We start from the raw sequence: 22,575 nt of genomic DNA, 5'->3' as shown, positions 1-22,575 counted from the left end.
AAGCTGCAGTGTCCCACAATCACAAAGCATTACTGAAGGCATTGAGCTGCAGGTGGTTTTAGCTGCTGGCACACAAGTCTCCTCCCTCCCTCAAAACATCCACCGTCGTGATGCTACCTGCAGGATCAAGGGGAGCTAATACCATACCTAACTTATTTTCTAAACTGTAAAGGGAACAGTTTTAAAGTAGTGTTAACAAAATAAATGATTCCATTATTTAATAATGTTTCTCCTTGTTTGCTTTCCAGAGCCCCGCTCGTCCTTGTTGGGTTCCCGTGACGACGACAGTGAAGAATACGAATACATGAACAAACAGAGCCGTCTGCTCTCGCTGTCACCACGCTGCAGTACTGCCGAGCCACCAAAGGGAGGCGCTGCTGAGCTCAAGCAGAGCAAGTCTCCACGCTGCTCCACCTCCAAATCCCCAGCAGCCCCTGCTGAGCAACAGAAACAAAAAGACACTGTAGGGTACGAGTACATGGACACCCGCTGCATGGTGCTGGACCCCAAGGAACCTCAGAGCGCCACCTGGCGGAAGGAGGACCCAACAACAGCCAAAGAGGAGAAAGAGGAAGACTATGAGTACATGAACAAACAGCCCAGACTGACCAAGTCACTGAGCATGCTCCGAAACTCCAGCAAGCCACAGATGGAAAGCGAGAGGACTGGGAAAGCAGCGTCGGTGGAAGATTTGGGTTCAAATGGTCCGGAATCGGAAAACACCGCCCTGGATCAGCAGGAATACGAGGAGATGGACGCGTTCGCACTTCCGGAAGACTCAGAGGATCACGGCATTAACATGACGCCCCCGGAAAAGGCGCCGGAATATCAGAACTTTCCCGAAACGGAGAAAGCGAGCGAGAAGGGCCGTGTGAACGGGTTTGTGAAAATGCGGGCCGGTGCTAGGGAGCAGGACCACTCCTTCGATAACCCTGATTACTGGCACAGCCGACTCTTCCTCAAACCAGATGCTGTGCGAACGTAGGATAAGCTAACCCCCTAAACTCAGACCAGAAATCGCACCGTGTTTGACAGCACATGCTTCTCTCTTAATTCACATTAACCAGTTGACTGTTTGCTGCTGATTAAGAACATGAGTGTTTAATCTAACAGAATCTAACGCTGTGTGTTTCTAGAGTTGTAGGTGTTCACGACTTCACCTGCTAAACTGTGCATTGGTTTGCAGTTCCAATGTAACAGAACCACAAGAACAAGAACGATGCTGTCTTGGTTATGGACAGCAAATATATCTGAAGATTAAGGGGTTCATTCTCCTGCTGAATCCTTAATCTAGCACCATCTGGTGGGCAATTGATGAAATGTTTAGTGTCACTTGTGGACAATTATTGGAACTGCAAAGTCTTTTTAAATAGGCAGACAGTGCTTAAGACTGCAGATTCTTTGAATGAGATTTCTGTTAGAACAAATGCCATGTTATCACTTTATAGGCAAAAATCCAATTTGAATTTACAATGCAACACTGCTCTAAAATGGCCATGTCATGTATTGGATCATTATTAGCTGGTCAACCTGCAAAAAGGGAAATAAACTAGAGGCGTCTATGGCTTCCAGTTCAGGTCGCCTCCAGCTGGAACTATGGGGTGTGTCCTGTTGGTAAAAGGGGTGTGGTTAAATGAAGAGGAGGGGTCAATATCGCACAGACCAACATTTATTCTACAGCCGCTGTTTCAATTAAAAACCACTAGAGGGTGCTGTGGTGCACTAAATACTGTAGTGCTCTGCAGAGTTCACTTAGCAATGAAGGTGCTTATTTAGTGAAAGCCAGGCAAATCAAACTGTTAGTAACTGTTAGCGGTACAATTGAGGATGGCCTTAATAGTTCATTGTGCCTTGCTCAAGTGGAAACAGAGTGCAGTTCATGTCAAGAACAAAATGAAGAATCCAGGTACCAAATGACAAACTTTTCATTTTCTGCTGCCTAAAGTGGAGTCCAAAGCATAGGAGAGAGTGCCACACAGTTTACAGAGCCTCGTGTTCAACTACTGTTGTTCAGTTCATACCCACTAGAGGGTGCTGTGGTGCATTTACTACTGCAATCTCAGGTTCAACTTCTTTAATCCAAAAGATATTTACTTAGCCAACACCTAGGGCATTTGGTTGAGCTCTGACCCAAATAGAGATGAGAGAGATATTCTTATTTCTTTTTTCCTTTTTTTAGTGGGTTACATTCTGATGTATAAACATCAGCGCTGTACCGCAGCACAGACAGAGGCATCGAGCTGCTCCTTATAGTTTTACATTGGAATAAACACAAAAGCTAGTCAAACAGATCAATACTGGAGCGTCTCAGAACCTCTCAGAATGACTGCAGACATCATAAGGCAACAGTAAGCATAAAATTAAACACGAAGACGGAACCTGAAGCTACAGCAAACTTCTGTAGGAATTCTAGAATCGTGATGGCACTCCTACAAGCATTATAGAGCCCTCTGCAGGCTAAGGAATGGAACTGCACCTAATTGAAGTCTCCCTTTTCAGAAGCTCTGCATTTCATGTCTGCGAGATTTAAAGTTTCTATTGTATGGTATATATTTTTTAAACTATCTGAACACTGAAGCCTCTCCTGTATTTCAATTGAGGGCTGAAAGTCTTTTAGAAATGTTTTTTTTTTTTGTAAATATTTTTGGATGTGTTTGAAGTGTAAAAACCAGAGAAACTATACACTCACTGGTACTATTTCAAGTTCAAATGAGAATTTCTTAAATGCAGATCCTGTTTACAATCAGGGTTCAAGAACCAAAGTACATCTGAACCCTCTTAATAAATCACAGAATCCCCTAATCCTCCCCTATTGTTTTCTGCTTTGCATTTCCTGTTGAAGATGTAATGACAAATGCTGTAATCCCTACCCTCACAAGGAATTCAGCCCACAGATCCAGACACAACACTATAAGCGGATTTCCTGTCCTGTGTCCCAGGTAATAGGAACTCCTATTCTATGCTGCCAATTTTCAGGGTCATGAGGTGGGGTCCTATTTCCTGTAACACAGGAAGAACATGATCGTCTGTCAAATGTATAGAGATGTGGTAGGGACGGACTGACTCAAAGTGAAAGTCAGAGAGACAGACAGCTTAAAATGGAACGACAGGAAAGAACGAAACACTTTACTATAACATCTTTCAGCTGTAATCTGTGTTAGAATGTATATTTTTGTAGGTTCATGCTATATCCCGTATGCTGTATTAAATAGCCATTTAATCACTGTACTATTTTTTTTTTTACACAATGTGATTTTTGTTTTAGGGTCACAGCTCCGCTGAAATGAAGAACGCTTTCTATGCTTTGATTATCGTGCTGTGTGTGTGTGTGCGTGCTGCTGTGCCAGCTGATAATCTTCATTTGATAACCAAAGACATGGGAGTCAACCAGGCCTTCTATAGAATACATCTCTGGAAATAATCATGTCAATTCAAGGTTCCGAAGATGTCCTTCATAGAAAATAATCATTTCACGTGTCAGACTTTGCTTGTGCATTGCAACGGAAAATCTCTGTAGACAAGCATCAAAGGTCCTATTAAGGTCATATTGTGAGCTTTCTGTTTTTATATACAACTGAGTTTTCCAGAAATGCTACTTTTTAATCCTTGACTTGGTCCAAAAAAGGCTTTCATCTAAAACACAGAGTTGTGATGTGGGGACTAAACAGTCCTAGAACCAGTAAGTTAAATACCCAGGTAATCAAGGTAAATGTAGAGTATGCACCAGCATCATCAGCGCAGGGTGTTGCAAGCAGCTGATCAGGGCTTCACTATGGCTGGTGGAATTCTGTGATGAGCTGGAAGTAAAGTTTAACAAGTAAAGTGATATAATGAACTACTTTAAGGTCTGGTTTAATGGGTTTAATTAAACCATTTAGAACAGGGCTGGAACAAAGACCAGGGGTGGAAGGGCCGGCTTTGGCTAGCCCTGTGCTTGTCAATGCAACTTTGTGTTAATTATGAATGCACAGCGCCCCCTGTGCTTGTCCACTGTCATTGCTTTCACCGTCTTTGCTTTTTGGCCCTCAAGTGACTTTATAAGTTCTTGTTTGATTCCTGGGTGTCTAATTTATATTCGTCTTCCACTGTTCACCTTCCAGTTTGTTTACATTCCCTGGTGTGTGCACACAAGCTTCTACCCTCCTTGTAAAGCCTTCTTGCCACTCTATATGTGAACGAAGCTGGCACGCCCCTGCAGCGGTGGGAGGTTACAGATTTCATCTCTCAAGCTGCAGTTATGTTTTTGTAATGAATTACTGATGAATTATACAGGAAACACAGGCAGAGCTGATATTTTCAATGTATTAAAAGCTATTTTAAATCTATGCACTTCACCTTTAAATAAAACAATGCAATTCAAATGTAATGTAGCAAAGTGATATATATATATTCTGTATATACTGTATATGATATAATAGAATGTTATGGTCACTGCAATGCTATGAGGGGAGGTATTTACTATAAAACATTCCAAATCTCGGCAGTGCTTCAGAGATGTTGAATCGCATCCCTTACTGTAGAGAATTGGCTATCAGTTGTCTGTCTTCTTTCAAAAATGTGGAGTTTATTACAGAAGAGAAATATGAGCCAGCGTGTCAGTCCTATCTGTAATCCACTCTGTAAAGGACTCGTGGTTTGGGGTGTCGTTACTTTAGTTTATTCGCTTTGTGCAGGCAGGGCCAGCACAGGTACTAAGAGACACCTACACTTTACTGTAAGGTGTTTTAAGCACACTTGAGTGTTTTTTTTCTCTGTTTAACAGGAATAGGAGTATAATAGACAGAGTAAAACACTTTGCAAACAGGCATGTGTAATCTTAGCTCAGCTGTTATCTGTTTTTTGTTTTTGTTTTTTCTCAAAATGATTGTTTGTTTAGTTACCTCTGTGTGTTTCTTTTTTGAGCTGAATATTTTGTATGGAATACATTTTAAATAAATATTTGACTTTCATCTCGTGGTTAAATACTGAATAGCTGTCCAATTTTTTTCACGACAATATTATTAGAACCCCAGCCTTGTTTTACACACACACTCTTGGTTAGAGCTGAGGAGCTGAGGGGCTGAGGAACTGAGGAGCTGAGGAGCTGAGAGGTTGAAGAGCTGAGGGACTGAGGAGCTGAGAGGCTGGGGAGCTGATGGGGTTGAGGAGCTGAGGGGCTGAGAAGCTGAGGGGCTGAAGGGCTGAGGGGCTGGGAGGGAAGCAGTGTGTCTCTAGTGGTTAGAGCTGGGCTGAGGCCAGGGGCTGAGTAGCTGAGGGGTTGAAGGGCTGAGGGGATGAGGTGCTGAGAGGCTGGGAGGGAAGCAGTGTGTCTCTTAGTGGTTAGAGTTGAGGGACTGAGGGGCTCAGGCCAGGGGCTGAGGAGGTGAGGGGCTTAGGTGCTGAGGATCTGAGGGGCAGACTGGCTGAGGAGCTGAGGGGCTTGGGGGCTGAGAGGGGCTGAGGGGCTGGGAGGGAAACAGTGTTTTTTCAGCAGGTTTTATAGGTAACCCTTAATCATCCATTTCTGAACAATGTAAGTTGTTCAATTAAATCAGGAGTGGTCGGCTCTGATCCAGGACAGCTGCAGGGTGTTCAGGTGGTTTTTGTTCCAAATGATCTCTAAATTACTTAATTGAAGAAACCTGCTTAACTAGTCAAAATGAAATTGTTCCAAGTCTTTAGAAATTGATGATTAAGGGTTATCTAGCAACCCTGCTAAATTGTGGCTCTCCAGGACCAGAGTTGGCCACCTCTGCACTAGTGGTTAGAGCTGAGGAGCTGAGGGGCTTAGGAGCTGAGGGGCTGAGGGGCTGAGGAGCTGAGGAGCTGTGGGGCTGAAGCATGAAGGGCTGAGGGGTTGAGGGGCTGAGGAGCTGAGGGGCTGAAGGATGAAGAGCTGAGGGGCTGAGAAGCTGAGGGGCTGAGGAGCTGAGGGGCTGAGGGGCTGAGGGGCTGAGGGGCTGAGGAGCTGAGGGAGGGAGGTCTAGTGTTTAGAGCTGAGGAACCAGCACATACATGCCACTGATGTAACATATTTAAATGTACATTGTAGAAAAAAATATAATCTTGCCAGTAAAATGTGTAATGGAAAACAGAAAAATGACAAACAGAAAAAAAACATTTAAAAAAAAAAATCTATTTCACCTCAATCGTAAATTCTCGCCACAAATGGTAAAAAACAGTACTATAAATCCCATAGTAACCTGCGAGGCAAACGACATAAATCACTTACAACTATTCTGTTCAATACGTCGTTTAATATAAAACTACAAATCCCATAACCTCTAGCGACCACGTCGACAGCATGAGACTTGCTGCCTTTCAACCACGCACGCGTGAAACCGCAGGGCGCCCCTTGCGGCAACTGGTAGTTGTAGTTTTATGGTATAACTCTTTTCATTGATATCAACGGCAAGGAAGGGAGACAAAAGACTACACCGCCTGCCATGATGCCATGCGCCAGCCGCTGCGGCCTGCTATGTGTGCCGCGTGAGTGAGTGAGCGAGCCGAGGGAGCGAGCGGACTAGTGGGGACTAACGGGAGCCGCGAGACTGAGTGTGCTGCCTGAGTGAGAGGCAGCGAGAGACAGAGAGAGAGAGAGACGCGGAAAACATGTCGGGAGACGATGAACAACAGGAGCAGACCATCGCGGAGGACTTGGTCGTCACCAAGTATAAAATGGGGGGTGACATTGCAAACCGTAAGTGCCCTAGCAGCGGTAATAATAGCGGGGGGAAAAGGGGTTTGTTTCGTAGCGGGGAGACGGGCCCTGTCAGAGCCGCCAGCCTCCAGCCTCCCAGCACAAGCTGCCATGTGCCGGCTGGAGTGGCCGTCAGATACCAGGGGAGTGTAACTAACTTGCCGGGCTTCCAGTCCGCGCTGCCGACTCCATGTGTTTCAAATACATGCATTACAACGCGTACGCACTTTAAATTAAAGTTCTAGCATCGAAAATATTGCTTTTTTATTTTTTATTGAGGACGTAAAACTCCCCCGTATCTCCCCACTCTGTCGCATTTATTATCGTGATATGGTTTCTTAAAGAATTGTTTGTTGTTTGTATTCCAGTTAAAATGGGGATTTGTATTTCTCTGGTCATTTCTTTTAGTTTGTTTGTTTTACATGTGTCGATTGAGATAGTCCGCTAAACATGTGGGAGAGAGATGACTTGCACGCCTCTGCGTAAACCGAGATAAGCGGGGGAAAACGCTTTTCTGAAACGGTTTATTCGTGTTTGTAACGAGCTCGGTGCGTGGGCCAGGTTTATGTCACTCACGCACAAGTTAAAACACACGAAAAGTTTTGGGGAGGCGAAGAAACCACACTGGCGTGCTGCCATTTCCTTCATTTCGTGACGGTGGCTTTTCTTTCCCTACGTAGTCGTGTAGTATCGGATATCTTTAAATACACGACCTGGCTTGAAGGTCTTTTCTATTGAATATCATGGTGTGCTTTATAGTTTGTTTTGTTTTAAACATCGTGGCGTAATACTTGAGAGAATTGTCCAAACAATGGTCTGTGATTACAAAGCATGTGAAGTGCCAACAGTCTGCAGGCAAGGCTCTTGGTGGGACCGGTTGCTTTGCTAACATGTGCTGTATGGAGTGCGCGGCTGACTGCTCGATCCCCATCGGTCACGATTCTTTATTAAAATTGTGAGATTTTAAACCCGTTTGTGTGAACTCCATTGGGTCGAGAAGTTGCCCAGTAGAGCCCTAAAGTCCTGTCTTTGTGGTTGGTGGTACTGTGTGTTACCAGTCTGCGTGGACGGGGGTAGATCCGCACGTTTTAAGAGTTAAACTTTATTAAAAGCAAATGCATTTCTGCGTGTGTGACGAAAGATCTTGAAAAAAGTGAGCGTGTACATTTTAAAATAAAATAAAGAAATTCCAATATGTAGTGTCTTAATGTTTATTTTTACTTATATAACCAAATTCATTTTTTTTCAGTATGTTATGTAATATGCATGTGATTATAATGTAAAAGTGCAATTTCATTGGTCGGTCTTGTAATTTACCCGAGCAGTACAGAGTTGTTATAATCATACACATGTTGGTGTGTTCTACAACTGAAAACCTGATTTTACTGCATTTACTACTTAAAATCCTCGTTTTTGTGTTAAACTTGTGAATTAAATTAATTCAGGATTGCATTTTTAAGGGAGGAAATGTAAATGATTGAAATAAAAAATGTCTCACTGGTGACTATTTGTCCAGTTTATGAAGTGGCTGAGCTAAGCTTTGGATTTTGGCTTGACTGGCAATTTAAAGGCTACCTTTAGTCGGACTAATTAATTAAATTCATGATTTCACTTTCCAACAACATGAAGGCGTATTCCTCAAAGTTTTAAAATCCTTTTTTCTGCCCTTTGCTTTGGTACCATTTTAACACATCCCCATATGTGAGGTTTTCTCTAAAAGAGCCATTGTACTGGACTAAGCCTACGGATTCTCCTACAGCCTTTTCTAACCTCTTAGTAGTCTAGAATGGGATACTCCACTTCTAAATAAGAAAGCCCTGATGGGATCCTTTGGACAGCCTCTGTAGTTTAATGTGTTTGTAATTATACTTATACTCTGAGGCTAGTTAAGCTCATGAGTAAAACCCGTGCAACTGGAGTCTTAATTCTAGACCTGGTTATGCTGGTGCCTAAAGCCCTCAACGTCTTTCTGAAGTGAGGTGATCATACTCTGGTGCCTGGTTCAGTAAGGGTCGTGAAACTCTGTAGTTCTGTCACAATGGCAGTATATGGAAGTTACTGATTCCACTGCTTGTAGTAAATCACAGATGTAAGCCAGTTGACAAAGGCAGTGTCTTGATCTCAGGAGGACCCGGTGCTGCCCTGGCCATGCCTGCAGACAGTGACTCTGTTTTCCTGTTTCTCTCGGTGCAGGAGTCCTGAAGGCGGTGGTGGAGGCAGCAAAGGTGGGCGAGCTGGTGGTGGTGCTGTGCGAGAAGGGAGACGCCATGATCATGGAGGAGACAGGCAAGATCTTCAAGAAGGAGAAGGAGATGAAGAAAGGTGAGGGGTTCTGGCATCCCAAGGGGCCACCTGAGAACTCCCCTGTTTCTTTTGAAAGTGTTACGTTTCCAGGGTGTTTTAGCGGCACGGACCACAGTTTGAACGCTTTCCCTCTTATAGGAGAACGTGTTTTTTTTTTTTTTGTTTTTTTTTTAAAGAATGCAATTGAAGCATTGCTCAGGTTGCCTCAAATCCTTTGTGTGTGAATCTGATTTTGAAAATGCTTCATTGTGTTTTAAAGGGTTACTTGTTTTATTAAACTAATTAGTTTTTCCTCTTGCAGGCATTGCTTTCCCCACGAGTGTATCGGTCAATAACTGTGTGTGCCACTTCTCCCCGCTCAAGAGTGACCCTGACTACGCCTTGAAGGAGGGAGACCTGGTCAAGATGTAAGTGCATCCCTGTAACTGGGGAGAAAGAACCGCATGCTATCAACAGCAAGAGTCATGTTAGTCAACAGAAATGTAAATGGAGATTTATTTCTTCATCCAAGTGCAACAATTCATAGCTGGCACAACACAAACTGACCACCGAAGCTGCCCTTGCTGCTTGCTCAGTACAGTGTTGTCTGTTATGGAGTGTGCATGTTGGTGTATTAGATTAATTTACAGTGCTGCAATGTTGAAAGGGTTATGTCCAAACATATAGTGGTATTTCTATGTCTTCAGATGATTATAATTATCAAAGTGCTACATTTTTAAATACAAAGAACAGATTAGTTGAATTCATTTACCATGAGCTGCACCGACCCCTCTCATCCAGAACGTTTACAAGCCATGTTCACCTTGTTTTCATAGATACTCATATCGAAAAACCCAACTCGAGGGAGCACTGTGGCTGTAATTGTTGTTATATCTAATATAAATGCTGTAATTGACAACCCTGCATTTTTTACTAAACAGAATGAGACGTCCACGTGGGCCTGTGTCTGTCTTTCAACCTGTCCTCTGCCTGTGTTTAATTCCCTGAGAGGACTAGGCTGCGTTCCAGAGTTACACTTGAGTTGAGTTGACAGTGTTTTCTCTCTTCTACAGCGACCTGGGTGTCCACGTTGACGGCTTCATCTCCAACGTGGCTCACAGTTTCGTCGTGGGTGCGTCCAAGGTACGAAATAAGAGTAATTGTTGAAAACCCAGAGCTGTATACTCGAGCAATGCTGATTTCATGCTACAGAAAATAAGTATGTTCCCATTACTGTTCTAAAATTTTTTTAAAAAATCACAATTGACACTAGAGCTGCAAGAAGCGATTATTCAGATCAGGCTCTCCACAGGTGAGGGTCATTAGTGTTGAGTAGGATAATTTACCATTCCAAGTGAAGAAACAGCTGCTTGGGTTTGTGTGGATCGCTGTTCTCCACAGAGTCTAAGAAAAACCAATCAAATCCAAGCAGCTGTCTCTTCACTTGTTTCACTTGAAATGGTAAATTAGCCCAGTGAGTATCAATGACCCTCTCCTCATTGTCAGTGCCTGATTTCTATGGGAAGCTCAATCCGATCTGTTTGTGAAGAATTAGTTGACGCCCATCTTTGCACTTCCCAATACCCCTGCTCAGTAATACTTTCTTGGGTGTCTAGTGCTGACGATGCTGTGTCTTGCTTTATCTCTGGTTTCCAGGACAACCCGGTGACCGGCCGCAAAGCTGACGTGATCAAGGCAGCTCACCTGTGCGTCGAGGCAGCGCTTCGGCTGGTCAAGCCAGGCAACCAGGTATGAGACGAGGGGCGTGGGTGCTGGAGTAACAGCTGGGGTGGGGACGATAATTGCAATTTAGATTTTTTTAATTTATTTAAACAATTTGAAACTGATGTTTTTTTTTCCCCACATCTCTTCAGAACACCCAGGTTACAGAGGCCTGGAACAAGATTGCGCAGTCTTTCAAGTGCACAGCTATCGAGGGTAGGTGCTAGCTGCTGCTCACACAAATGTAGCTTTTTTTTTTTTTTTTTTTTTTGTAACTTGGTTTGTACGATCAAGTGGAGATGCGACTGCTCTCACATTCAGGATTAAAAAGATAATAATGTACTCTTTTCAGGCATGCTGTCACATCAGCTGAAACAGCACGTCATCGATGGGGAGAAGACCATTATCCAGAACCCATCCGACCAGCAGAGGTGAGCAGCACCCACACGCCCTGCATTTCCAAAGCCATCTGAGACACAGACATGTTTGCAGGGTTACAAACGCCTTGCACCTCGACTCCCAGTCTCGCATTGCTGCAGACATGTCACTTAGACGATTCAGTCGCCTTGTGTTTCATCAGTACTGAAACCCACTGGGTCTGTCTCGGGTTTTGGTATGACTGTCTGTTCTGTGTGATTGTCTGCAGAAAGGACCACGAGAAGGCAGAGTTTGCAGTCCATGAGGTTTATGCTGTGGATGTACTTGTCAGCACCGGAGAGGGCAAGGTAAATGCATATCACTGCTTATACTCTCGTACACATTGTGGAGGCGCGCAGATAGGGAACCACCTAGGGAGACGCATGTAGAGAACTGCTTATCCGATTGTGTTAACCCCTCTAGACACACAAAGGAAATGAGTGGCTGTTCAAACAGTTTCTTCTTAATACATTTGAGAGTGACTCGTATCATGAAGGATACTGGCAGTTTGGATTAGCAGATCCAGCCTATCGGTACATTTTTAAACCCTGTTTCGTGCCCCTCATTGCAAAAATAAAGTTAGCATCATTTTATTGGGAATGTTAGACCCTTGTACCTTCAAGGGTTAAATATGTTATTTTAGCACAAGTTATTCAGAGTGTTAGACTCTAATGATGTTTGGAGGCACCTGCATGTCCGTAAGTCACATGTTTTATTTCTTCATGGCAGTCTTCTTTTTCACTGTACCAGTGTCTGCAGTTTTTTCTATTTACGTACTTGTTTGTGAAAGTTTCTGTAGTTTTTAATGTGTTCATTTTTTGTTTGTTTAATTTCAGGCAAAGGATGCAGGCCAGAGAACCACAATCTACAAGAGGGACCCCTCGAAGCAGTACGGTTTGAAAATGAAGACGTCTCGCGCCTTTTTCAGCGAAGTGGAGAGGCGGTTCGATGCCATGCCTTTCACTCTCAGGTACCACGTCCCGTCAATTCAAATGTGGATGTGCGTGATACATAGGGCTTCTGTTTGGTTTTTATTAATTCCATTTTTCCGTGCTTATTTTGAGCTATTTTCAAGTTTTGTGTAAATCATTTTGTTTTTTTTTCCAGGGCTTTCTCTTTTTATATACTGTATGAAATTATTGTTTTCAGTTACTTTCCAAAGTGTTTTTTTTTCTGTCCATATGTGTAGTAGTAACTCGACAGTACTTGCACACTTAAGATGTACCTTCTTTCCTTTGCTGTCTTCCACAACGAAATCCTTATGGTCACGAACACATTCTTACGGGTTTTTTGTGTCTAGGCATTTTTTTAATATTTTGTCACAATTTGCAGTTCTCTCAAATCCTGCGTCTCTTAACTGTATCCCACGAACAAGCCTCCCTTGATTGTAGTCTGCAATAGAAATGTAGGAATGTGCTGCCACTCAGTAGTTGGGGTTGGTTTAAAGTATTCAGAGCGAATCAGTGATAGATACAAGCCAGGAAGGAGGGACATTGCCTCGCTGCACTGGGAAATGTAGTTTTTTTTGAGTAACCATTGCCACTGTTTTTCTGGTGTTTATTGGCTATAAACCGATTTCATTTTTTTTTTTTGTATCGGGTGTTTTATTGGTTAAAACCGAACATCTTAAACCTCACAGCCAACACTTGCCCAAATTGGATACAACATTAAATGGACGATCCTATACAGAAAGTTACTTGCTTTTGTCTTTACTCCTTTTAAGGTGATATCTTGTTTTAGTGCTAATCGTGTCTGTGAAAGCAGCCAAAAGTCTTGAAGGCTTTTTTCTATTTTATTAATCATGTCATTGTTACGAGCCAAGACACCAGACTGCACCAAACCAAGCTTTTACAGAACAATCTTGATCCCGATATCCATTAGAAGTGTCTGGATGATAAGTGATTCTCTTGTTTCTCCGGCAGGGCGTTTGAGGATGAGAAGAAGGCGCGGATGGGCGTAGTGGAGTGTGCCAAACACGACCTGCTGCAGCCCTTCACCGTGCTGTATGAGAAGGAGGGTGAGGAGGCTCTGTCCTTGTCTGCCCCCGTTCCCAGCACAGTTTCCTCGTCTCCGATAGAACCCAGTTGCATCACTCTGCCTCCCAGTATCCTCCCATACATGTCCTGCCTTGGACCAACATGGGGTTTTCGTCTTTGAATGTTCTTTTGAAACTTAAACGAATATTCAAAAAAATATTTTATTTAAAATTGCTGGAAGTATAATTTGTACTGTAGTACAGGAAAAAAATAAATAAACCTGGTACCTCATCGAATGACCTGTTAAAGAAACGAGAAACCTACAGAACGCGTGTTCTTTATTTCAGACCTCATTTACACATTGGTTTCCTTTGCATAGCTTTGTGGTAGTCATTTTTCGAAATCCTATTTGCTAACTAATATGTACACGGTCATTTAATATGATAAGTGTGTCCAAGCACTACTTAATAGTCCCAAATGCTGGCATAAATATCTGTGAATTAGAGAAGTGCTTGTTAATGTTCTCTGTCTCTTGCTTTCCCCTTTTTGGTCTCAGTAATGTCTTGGTGTTCTTCAAGTGTGGTCCTGACTCCTTGCGTGTCGTATTTTCCCTCTCTACAGGAGAGTTTGTGGCTCAGTTCAAATTCACAGTCCTTCTGATGGCAAACGGGCCCATGAGAATCACAAACGGCCCGCTGGAACCCGAGTTCTACAAGTCAGAACACGAGGTGCAGGATGCGGATCTCAAGGTAGGGAGAGTTGGGTTTGCAAAGGCCTGTTTGATAATAGGATTCAGTTAAACCAATTGGAGGTGTAGTAAGCTCCTGGCACATCCAAAACCATGCGAGATACAGGCATGTTAACAGGCTTATAAACACCTTGACTGCTAACCTCACATTGCTGCAGTCATGTCACTAATACATTTCATGAGTCCATCGTCTTGCATTTAGACATGATCATAAGTACCAAAGCTCATTCATTCACGCTTTAATAAAAAAATTAATAAAATAAACTTAATTAGCATAACTTCTCAAGTATCTTATTTTACAATTATATACATTCCCAACTGTGAGGCTCAGGTGGAGTCTAAATGCCTGCTATACACCTCTGCAGTGTTAAACTTCAGTTAGTGTTTAACTTAGCAGTCTTGGATTGCATGTTGTTTGCCAGCATATCATTAGCTCTGACGCAGCTGTGCTCCAATACAGAAGTGATGTGACGACTCCTCTCTCCCCAGGCACTGCTGCAGACCTCAGCCAGCCGAAAGACTCAGAAGAAGAAGAAAAAGAAGGTAAAGAAGTCGCATTCCGCCCTTTTTTATTGTTGTAGCTCACTGGAGTGTGTGTCTGGTTGTTTGTATTTTTATTAAATAACTGGCTGTAAAAGGATATATTTTCTAACACTTTAGTAGTAGGCTAGTTGCTGTCAGCAACGTATTGTATGTTTCTTTGGTAAGCTCAGATCGCTCATTTCATACACCTGCATATAGATGACAGAAAAACAATGCTGAAAAACAAACCAGTCTGTTTATTTAGTAGATTATATGGGGGCATTGCAGCTATGGCCAACAGTTTTGCATCACGCCCTATAGAATTAATAATGTTACATTGATATATTGAAATTACATATCGCTTTGTAGTTTTCCAAAAACTGAAAAATCTAACATGAAATACTGTACTACTATTGGTAGTTTCCGGTAGACACTTCAGATACCATTTTGTAGTGTCTCAGATTGCATGATAAAATATCAATTATGTTCATATAGGTTTTTTTTTTTTTTGTTTGTTTTTTTTTATTTATTTATTTATTTTTAATTGTCTGTATCCTAATACTCTACTAGGTGATGCACTTTTGGCCATATTGTAAATTATATTTGAGTGCATAGCCTACGGTGTGGTACTGACAGCTACTGCACCGCGCAGTGCATACCGCTCCTGTGAGTCCGGGTGCAGACTAGCGATACCACTGCACCGCGCAGTGCATACCGCTCCTGTGTGTCCGGGTGCAGACTAGCGATACCACTGCACCGCGCAGTGCATACCGCTCCTGTGTGTCCGGGTGCAGACTAGCGATACCACTGCACCGCGCAGTGCATACCGCTCCTGTGAGTCCGGGTGCAGACTAGCGATACTACTGCACTGTGCAGTGCATACCGCTCCTGTGAGTCCGGGTGCAGACTAGCGATACCACTGCACCGCGCAGTGCATACCGCTCCTGTGAGTCCGGGTGCAGACTAGCGATACTACTGCACCGCGCAGTGCATACCGCTCCTGTGAGTCCGGGTGCAGACTAGCGATACCACTGTACCGCACAGTGCATACCGCTCCTGTGAGTCCGGGTGCAGACTAGTGGTACTGCAGCGTGAAAATGCCCAGCGGTGCCGCGCCTCGCCTGTCTGTCTCGGGCTTTGTGCACATTCATAATGTGTTTAGTGACCCTCAGAAAAGCTCAATAGATGGCAAAATAAAGCATTAAGGGACCAAAAATGGACTGCAAATGCACTGATCACAAATGTTTAGTCCCATTTGAAATATGTTGGTTCCTGTTATAATAAACATTGCAGTGTTATTGAGATATTTCCAAGTCTCTTTGTTAGACAGATTGCTAACAGTGAGTAGCTCCTGACATTCAGGTAGAGCTGCAAGAAGCGATTATTCAGATCAGGCTCTCCACAGGTGAGGGTCATTGGTGTTGAGTGGGATAATTTACCATTCCAAGTGAAGAGACAGCTGCTTGGGTTTGTGTGGATCGCTGTTCTCCACAGTCTAAGAAAATTAACAAACCTCAAGCAGATGTTTCTGATTTCAAGTTGAATAGCGAATGAGCCCAGTCAACACCAACGCCCCTCACTCAATTGCCAGCGCCTGGTTTCTGTGGAGAGCTCAATGTGAACAATGTGTTCGTGCCTCACTACCTACAAGGCTGTCTAGTTTAACATCACTGACCCGACAACATTGTCTCTGCAGGCCTCCAAGACCGCCGAGAACGCTACAACCGGCGAGGGAGCAGAGGAGAGCGAGTCCGCGGACTGAAGGACCTGACGTCTGCGCCCCGAGAGCCGGCCTGCCCCCCTCGTTCCGTAGTGTCTGTACCGAACCCCGACTTGAAACGAGAACAACGACAGCCCCACTGCCACCTGCTTTTTTCTTTCTCTCTTTTCCCTTTCTTTAAATAGAGAAAAAGCAGCGTGTCAGACTGTTGGCATACAACACGTGCTCCTATCGACCTGTCCGACTGCCCTGCTCTGCAGCAGGGCAACAGTAATTACTATGAAGTTAATAACAACAGCAATGCGTACTAACCATCAGGATCTACTGTTTGTACTTTTTTTATATAACAGCCGTGTGTTTTACTAGGTGATCAGAAGTGACCCAGTCGCAGAAAAACATTGAGCTGCCGACCGGTGCCAGCTAAATCCTAAAAACAGCCACTCCACCCCCAAACTAAATCTGGGGAAAAAGGGACGAACTAGTCCTTCCTTTCGCATACATTGTGCTACCTGCTTGGGAATTGGGTGCAAGAGGTGACTACCTAACGAATACCTATCTAACTTCAGCTCCAAACACCACTCTGCTTTTAGTAGCAGTTAACTGCTCTCCAGTAGTGATAGTTACCCGTTACAGTGGCATTTTTTATATTTGCAAATATTCTGTAGGGTAAAAAGGCTTTTAAATTTATTGCACAATACATTTTTTTGGTTTAGTTTTCGTTGTGTGAGCTTTTTATCTTTAATTAGACAATGGTGTATAATCACCAAAACTAATGAGTTTGTGCAGAATTATGCTTGAATGTGAGCTAGTTTTTGTAGCGCAGATTGTTTACAAAGGGAAACTAATGTAGGCGGATGTGGCTGTGAACCTTTTGTACTTTTGTTCCGAAACGTCTGAATTGCTAACTTTGATCTTAATGCAACTTTTACTTGCGTTTCGTTTTATCTGCTGCATTCTACATGCCATGTGGTTTTGTAGTAACACAGAATTTCAATTAGAGGTTATTTTTTTGTAAAACCCAGTAAAGCATCGACGACATTGACACCCAAACAGCACTTCCCACTGTATAGGCAGTAGCCTGTCTGATTTAGACCAGGCTGATCTGATTTGCTTTAAAAATGAGAAAGGTCATATCCATAGTTTAATAGGTGATAAGCAGTTCTTTAAATAAGTAACTTCTTAGGGGAAGGAAATGGCATTTAAATGTACTGTTAAGTCCAAACAGCTAAAATACATCCCCGCCCCCCCAATGAACCATCAAACTCAGGATACACAATATATTCTGTACTAGTGTTTTGTTTCTTAAAACTACTTCAATCCCTTCTGTGGTTGGCTGCAAAGGTGGTTTTTAACATCACTGTTTTATATAGACGCAAGCTTTAGCTAGTACTGGAGTGTGTCTCTGGTTAGTTGTAGCTGCACGCCTCCTCCTCGGGGAGGGAGGGGGGGGAGCTGCCTGGGTGGGTTAGTATTTTGGAGGGGGGGGGGTCCCTGTTTCCTTTTCCTAGTTTTTTTGGGGGGAGGGGACTCCCGCTCTCGAAGGCTCTGTGTGATTATTGTGTTTGATAGGAGCGCCCTGTAACATCAGAATCTGGTTTTGGGTCATTATGGGGATTATAAATAAACTGAATAATGAACTTATCGTGACGTGTCTGAGTGTTCTTTTGTTTGTTTATATCCTGCTGTGTTTTCCTTGGACTGTCTCCCCCTGTTTATAATTGTAGGGTCTGTAAGATGGGAACCTTGCCAACAAGTGGCATCCACAAATTCAAATTTTACAATGGAAGTGTTTCACCTTTAATGGAAATATTATGGTGTGTATCTGCAGAAACCAGTAGTCTATTTTGCATCATCTTTGAAACATGCCATCTTTTAACATGTAGCACTTCCCATAATGTCAGACAACATAGTGAAGACTGAAGCTGTTCAGTGGAGCACACAACAATGTGGATTTAACAAATTGGAATAGATTACATAAAACAAGCAAAATTGCACGAGTGGGTCTACACAGGATTTGATACACTTGAGAAAATAAGAATGTGACCATAGATGAAAGTTAATTAGTTATTTTAGTCAAAACAAGTTTTTCTGCGTGAACAAAAATGTAGTTTGACTTCATTATTTTATATCTGCATCTTGTGTTGCGTGTTCTAGTGCAATGGGGATCTTGTGGTACTTTGTGCAGTGCTATCACACAGTAATCAAGCTGCAGGTTCAGACTGTATTATACAGGGGATCTGCACACACGATGATTATTTAGTCGGGAACCACAGACACACATGTCAATGTAAAATAAACCACGCCTGCAATTATTTATTTCTTAGCAGACCTCCTTATCCAGGGTGACTTACAATTGTTGCAAGAGATCACATTATTTTACATACAATTACATTCTTTTTTACACATTATTTTTTGCATACAATTACCCATTTATAGAGGGTTTTTTTTTTTTACTGTAGCAATCTCGGTAAAGTACCTTGCTCAAGGGTACAGCAGCAGTGTCCCCTACCAGGGATTGAACCCACGACCCTCCAGTCAAGAGTCAAGAGCCCTAACCACTACTCCACACTGCTGCCCAGTTCTAATGCACACCTCAGTGCTTGCTGGAAGAAACACAATAGGCAGTTGGCTGTTAAAAAAACAACTATCTATCTATCTATCTATCTATCATTGTATTTACTGAAAAACCACCTGCAGGCTTGCCTAAACCGAGTTTGTGGATGTGCATTTCTAAATCTGAATGAGTATATGGTTCGGCTTTGATTTGAGGGAAACAAACATTCCTCAGTGAAGAAGGACTTGGAAGGTGAATACTCAATTATATTAGCGTGCGACCAGAGCGCGATCGGGTTCATTTCCTGCAAGGACAGAGTGTGCGTATCATCCGTGCAGCAGTTTGGAAATCGATGGAAGATTATCCCACTAATCATCAATCGCGATGTGTATGTGTATATATATATATATATATATATATATATATATATATATATATATATATATATATATATATATATATATACTGGGTCAGCAGCACAGCGTATCACAGTTCTCCTTAATGCTTAATGGGCACCAGCACGGCTATGCACACGTTACTAAAAACTAATATCATTGGAAATACTTCAGCCATGAATTAAACTCTAAATATTAAACACTTTAATAACTGCAAAGCATAAAGAACTGACAAATGCAAACTATATATATTTGCAAAACTCGCTCTATTATTTAATGATAGAACTACAAGAACTACAATTCTAATAATCCTTCACGGGGGGTGGCGGCTTGGTGACGTCACTGTAAGTCTTTAAATACCCGCCTCTCACGTCGTCACGTTCTCTTGGAATTTGCTGCCATCTTTGGAAGGTAGGTTTGTGTTTGTGTGCGGCTCTCTGATATTTTCATGCAACAATCCGAAAGAATCCTGCTAAATACGAGACCATCCACGGAATTCACTAACTGCTGTCTTTACTTTGTTTACAGACACATCTTCCCAGGATGCGAGCCAAGGTAAGGGAGGCTGTGTTGTATCGTTTTATCTGTTTTGAAAAACCCTCTCGTGTGTAGCCTTGCCTATTACTGAAATGTGTGTGGCGGCCGAGATGTTTGACCTCGTCTGTCTTTAAGTAGACGATGCATTTACAAAGCAAGATATTTAAATTAAATAAAGGAATTGTAGTCAACTGTCAGGCAATGAAATAATGAGGTGGAAATGATTGTCCTCAATTACTGTACTATCGTATGTTGTAGCGATAGTAATACAAATGAAATCTCTGTACATGTATTTAAAAGTGGTTTACCCCGGTTAATTTGCACACGATTGTGATATGAAGTAATTCAATGCGTGTGGCGGCCTTGCAAATGGTGCATGGTGCGTGTCGCCTATTCCAATAGCTAGTGTTACGTGTTTGCTCATGTTCTACACATACTTGTGCATGGCGAACACAGCCATGTGTTTAGACCATGTCGATATGGATCGCTTAGCTAGCTCCACGGCAGTGCTGTGGCTCCGTGTGTGTGTCGCACACACTGCTTCTGTTTTGCGCAGTGCGCCCGATTGCTGCAGTCTCTAAAACGTGCATTTAGCCCATCGAGGCCCTGGCCTTAAATGTTGGTTCGTGTTTCTACAACGTGGTGTCGCACCTTACTGATCACAATGCAGTATTTTGCATCCAGAGCTAGCAATGTCGGTTGAGTATCATTTCTATCTGCGTATTATCGTGAGGGGCGTTTTCATGCTTTGGGGTTTTGCGTGTGCGTGGAGTGGATTCTAGTGCGTTTCAGGCCACGCGCATGACGGTACATTCTGCAGCACCTGTTCCCTTGTAATGGAGACGCGGGGTTTGGTTGTGATTTTGCTGTGAAGTCCCCTCTAACTCTAATGTAATTTTTCCCTTACAGTGGAGAAAGAAGCGTATGCGCAGGTAAGCAGCATTTCTTTTCGATTAATCCGTTTAGACGGAATGCCCTGTTTTTACCATTTGCTAAATGTAGTTTTAGGGTTTTACAAAGTGCCATCTCCTTCTGACAACGTCCCTGTTCTCACCGCTTGCATGGTCTTGATTTATGAGATGCACAATTTGTCTTAGGTTTTACATTTAAGAAATTTAAAACTGTTCAGCCCAGCTTGGTGGTAAAACAAGACGTTTTTGATACTAGATTCACCAGCTGTAGTTTTTAAAAGGTCATCTTGCATTTCTGACCATTCGGATCACTTCCACCCAGGGTTGTGTGTCTCTCCTCCTTGGTGTGCAGTACTGTCCAGCTGAACTAATTACCTTTGCCCTCCCTTTTCCTTGCAGGCTGAAGCGCAAAAGGAGAAAGATGAGGCAGAGGTCTAAATAGAGAGCTTCTCCACAGCTACTGCAGCCTGGCTGTGACTGAGCAGTGACTGCTGAGCTCAGACCCCTGAGCAGGACCCCCTCACGAGGACCGCTGTGCCTGGACAGGATACCCCCGCCGCGGGCAGAGACACCCATTACAGCCACCTACGTGCCGGAGACCCATGAGACAATCTGGAGGGGTGCAGAAAGAGCCGCCTTCCTCTGTGGATCCCAGTGGACTCTGTACATTCCCAGTCTGATGCAGTAGCTTTGTACAAAAATAAAGAACTTTTTTTTGGTTTTAAATCACTTCCTGTTAATCGTGCTTCATTAATTTCATATGATCGGTGGTCCTTTTTTAAGTGTTTCAGTACTTGGGGAGCTTGCTTGTGTGCAGGTGACCCTGGCTTCTGTGAGCTCTTCCCAATAGTCCCAGAGTTTGATATGCTGAATCGCATTGCTTTGAGGTGTAGGTTTAAGGTGCAATTAAGAGGCTGTCAATGAGTTATTTACTGTATTTCCCATCCAGCCTCTTGGCATGGAATGCTCGCACTAATAGAACACCCCAAGCGTGTTCTGTTCCGAACTTTCCCATCGTATCTGTAGATGGGATGCTTGAGGGGCTGGTGCTTCATGTCTGTGTGAAGGTTGCAAGGCATGGACGTGTTTAAAAGGGAGCATTTCAAACAACCCATCAGCCGTGCATTGAACCCATACAGACCAGAGCTGCCAACCAGGTCTGGTGATCTGCAGCCTGCCCAAAGTGCTCTTTAATTCAGTTTATTTCAAGGCTTGCTGTTTAGGAGGAGTTGTTTGGCTGCAACAAGTTGAATCATTGTTTTAAAGTGAGTGGCAACAGTGTAGTTTCTAAATGAGAAGCAGTTAAATGGAAATTAGAAAATGCATCCCTGATTTTCATCCTGATTGATCAGTATGATGTTTCTCTGGTAAAGGACCTTCAATGTTCAAATTAAGTTTAATCCCAACAACTGCATGCAGTCTGAATGTTGCTGAAAGTAATTTTCATCACATGTAGCGGGGGAGGGAGCCTTGGAATAGAGTTTATGAGCAAATGGCAGAACCAACATTAACACATGCAGACTTAGATATTTTTAATTACTAACACTTACTTCGCTAATACATTGGAGGATCTAAAGGTAACTCAATAGGACGTGGATCAATGGGCAGACCAGGATTTCAATGAATTGCAGACCGTTTCTCGTGTTTAAACAAATCAACTAAATAAAGATCATTATCTCCATACCACACAATACTTGTGTGAACGGTCAGTGGATTGCAGTGGACCACATGGGAGGGAGGGAGGCAGTGTGGCTCTAGTGGTTAGAGCTGAGGGACTGGGAGGGAGGGAAGCAGTGTGGCTCTAGTGGTTAGAGCTGAGGGACTGGGAGGGAGGGAAGCAGTGTGGCTCTAGTGGTTAGAGCTGAGGGACTGGGAGGGAGGGAAGCAGTGTGGCTCTAGTGGTCAGAGCTGAGGGACTGGGAGGGAGGGAAGCAGTGTGGCTCTAGTGGTTAGAGCTGAGGGACTGGGAGGGAGGGAAGCAGTGTGGCTCTAGTGGTTAGAGCTGAGGGACTGGGAGGGAGGGAAGCAGTGTGGCTCTAGTGGTTAGAGCTGAGGGACTGGGAGGGAGGGAAGCAGTGTGGCTCTAGTGGTCAGAGCTGAGGGACTGGGAG

General features: G+C 43.3%; 2 protein-coding genes and 1 long non-coding RNA gene across 4 annotated transcripts in view; all 3 read left to right on the top strand.

The window, feature by feature from the left end:
- LOC117967077 (receptor tyrosine-protein kinase erbB-3-like) overlaps positions 1 to 4,962 on the top strand; it is a 42,533-nt gene extending 37,571 nt beyond the window's left edge. For both annotated transcript variants that reach the window (XM_059013271.1, XM_059013270.1), the window contains exon 28: positions 249 to 4,962. In XM_059013271.1, coding sequence (XP_058869254.1) covers positions 249 to 985 — 737 coding nt within the window. In that variant the 3' untranslated portion in view covers positions 986 to 4,962. The remainder of the gene's footprint in view (positions 1 to 248) is intronic.
- A 1,458-nt stretch (positions 4,963 to 6,420) lies between these two features.
- On the top strand, positions 6,421 to 17,709 carry LOC131720885 (proliferation-associated protein 2G4). The gene is made up of 13 exons (XM_059013269.1): positions 6,421 to 6,679; positions 8,873 to 9,001; positions 9,285 to 9,390; positions 10,036 to 10,105; positions 10,619 to 10,711; positions 10,837 to 10,900; positions 11,037 to 11,115; positions 11,331 to 11,409; positions 11,938 to 12,071; positions 13,024 to 13,118; positions 13,699 to 13,826; positions 14,315 to 14,368; positions 16,044 to 17,709. Exons 1-13 carry the CDS (start codon positions 6,592 to 6,594, stop codon positions 16,107 to 16,109), a joined length of 1,185 nt encoding a protein of 394 aa, XP_058869252.1. The 5' UTR covers positions 6,421 to 6,591; the 3' UTR covers positions 16,110 to 17,709.
- A 1,617-nt stretch (positions 17,710 to 19,326) lies between these two features.
- On the top strand, positions 19,327 to 21,193 carry LOC117966945 (uncharacterized). Its single transcript, XR_004661826.2, has 4 exons — positions 19,327 to 19,427; positions 19,545 to 19,571; positions 20,463 to 20,485; positions 20,864 to 21,193. It is a non-coding gene; the product is annotated as an uncharacterized LOC117966945 (long non-coding RNA).
- The last annotated feature ends 1,382 nt before the right edge of the window (positions 21,194 to 22,575 follow it).

The sequence above is a fragment of the Acipenser ruthenus genome, chromosome 45 (assembly GCF_902713425.1).
Source record: "Acipenser ruthenus chromosome 45, fAciRut3.2 maternal haplotype, whole genome shotgun sequence".
NCBI classification, from domain to species: domain Eukaryota; kingdom Metazoa; phylum Chordata; class Actinopteri; order Acipenseriformes; family Acipenseridae; genus Acipenser; species Acipenser ruthenus.
Note: the sequence above shows the minus strand (reverse complement) of the source record. Positions and strands in the feature narration are given on the sequence as shown.

Excerpts from the sequence above, each read along its gene's own strand:
- LOC131720885 (XM_059013269.1), top strand. The coding sequence starts at position 6,592 with ATGTCGGGAGACGATGAACAACAGGAGCAGACCATCGCGGAGGACTTG. Across the intron at positions 9,002-9,284 it reads GGAGAAGGAGATGAAGAAAG|GCATTGCTTTCCCCACGAGT; the intron begins GTGAGGGGTTCT and ends TTCCTCTTGCAG. Across the intron at positions 11,116-11,330 it reads AACCCATCCGACCAGCAGAG|AAAGGACCACGAGAAGGCAG; the intron begins GTGAGCAGCACC and ends GATTGTCTGCAG.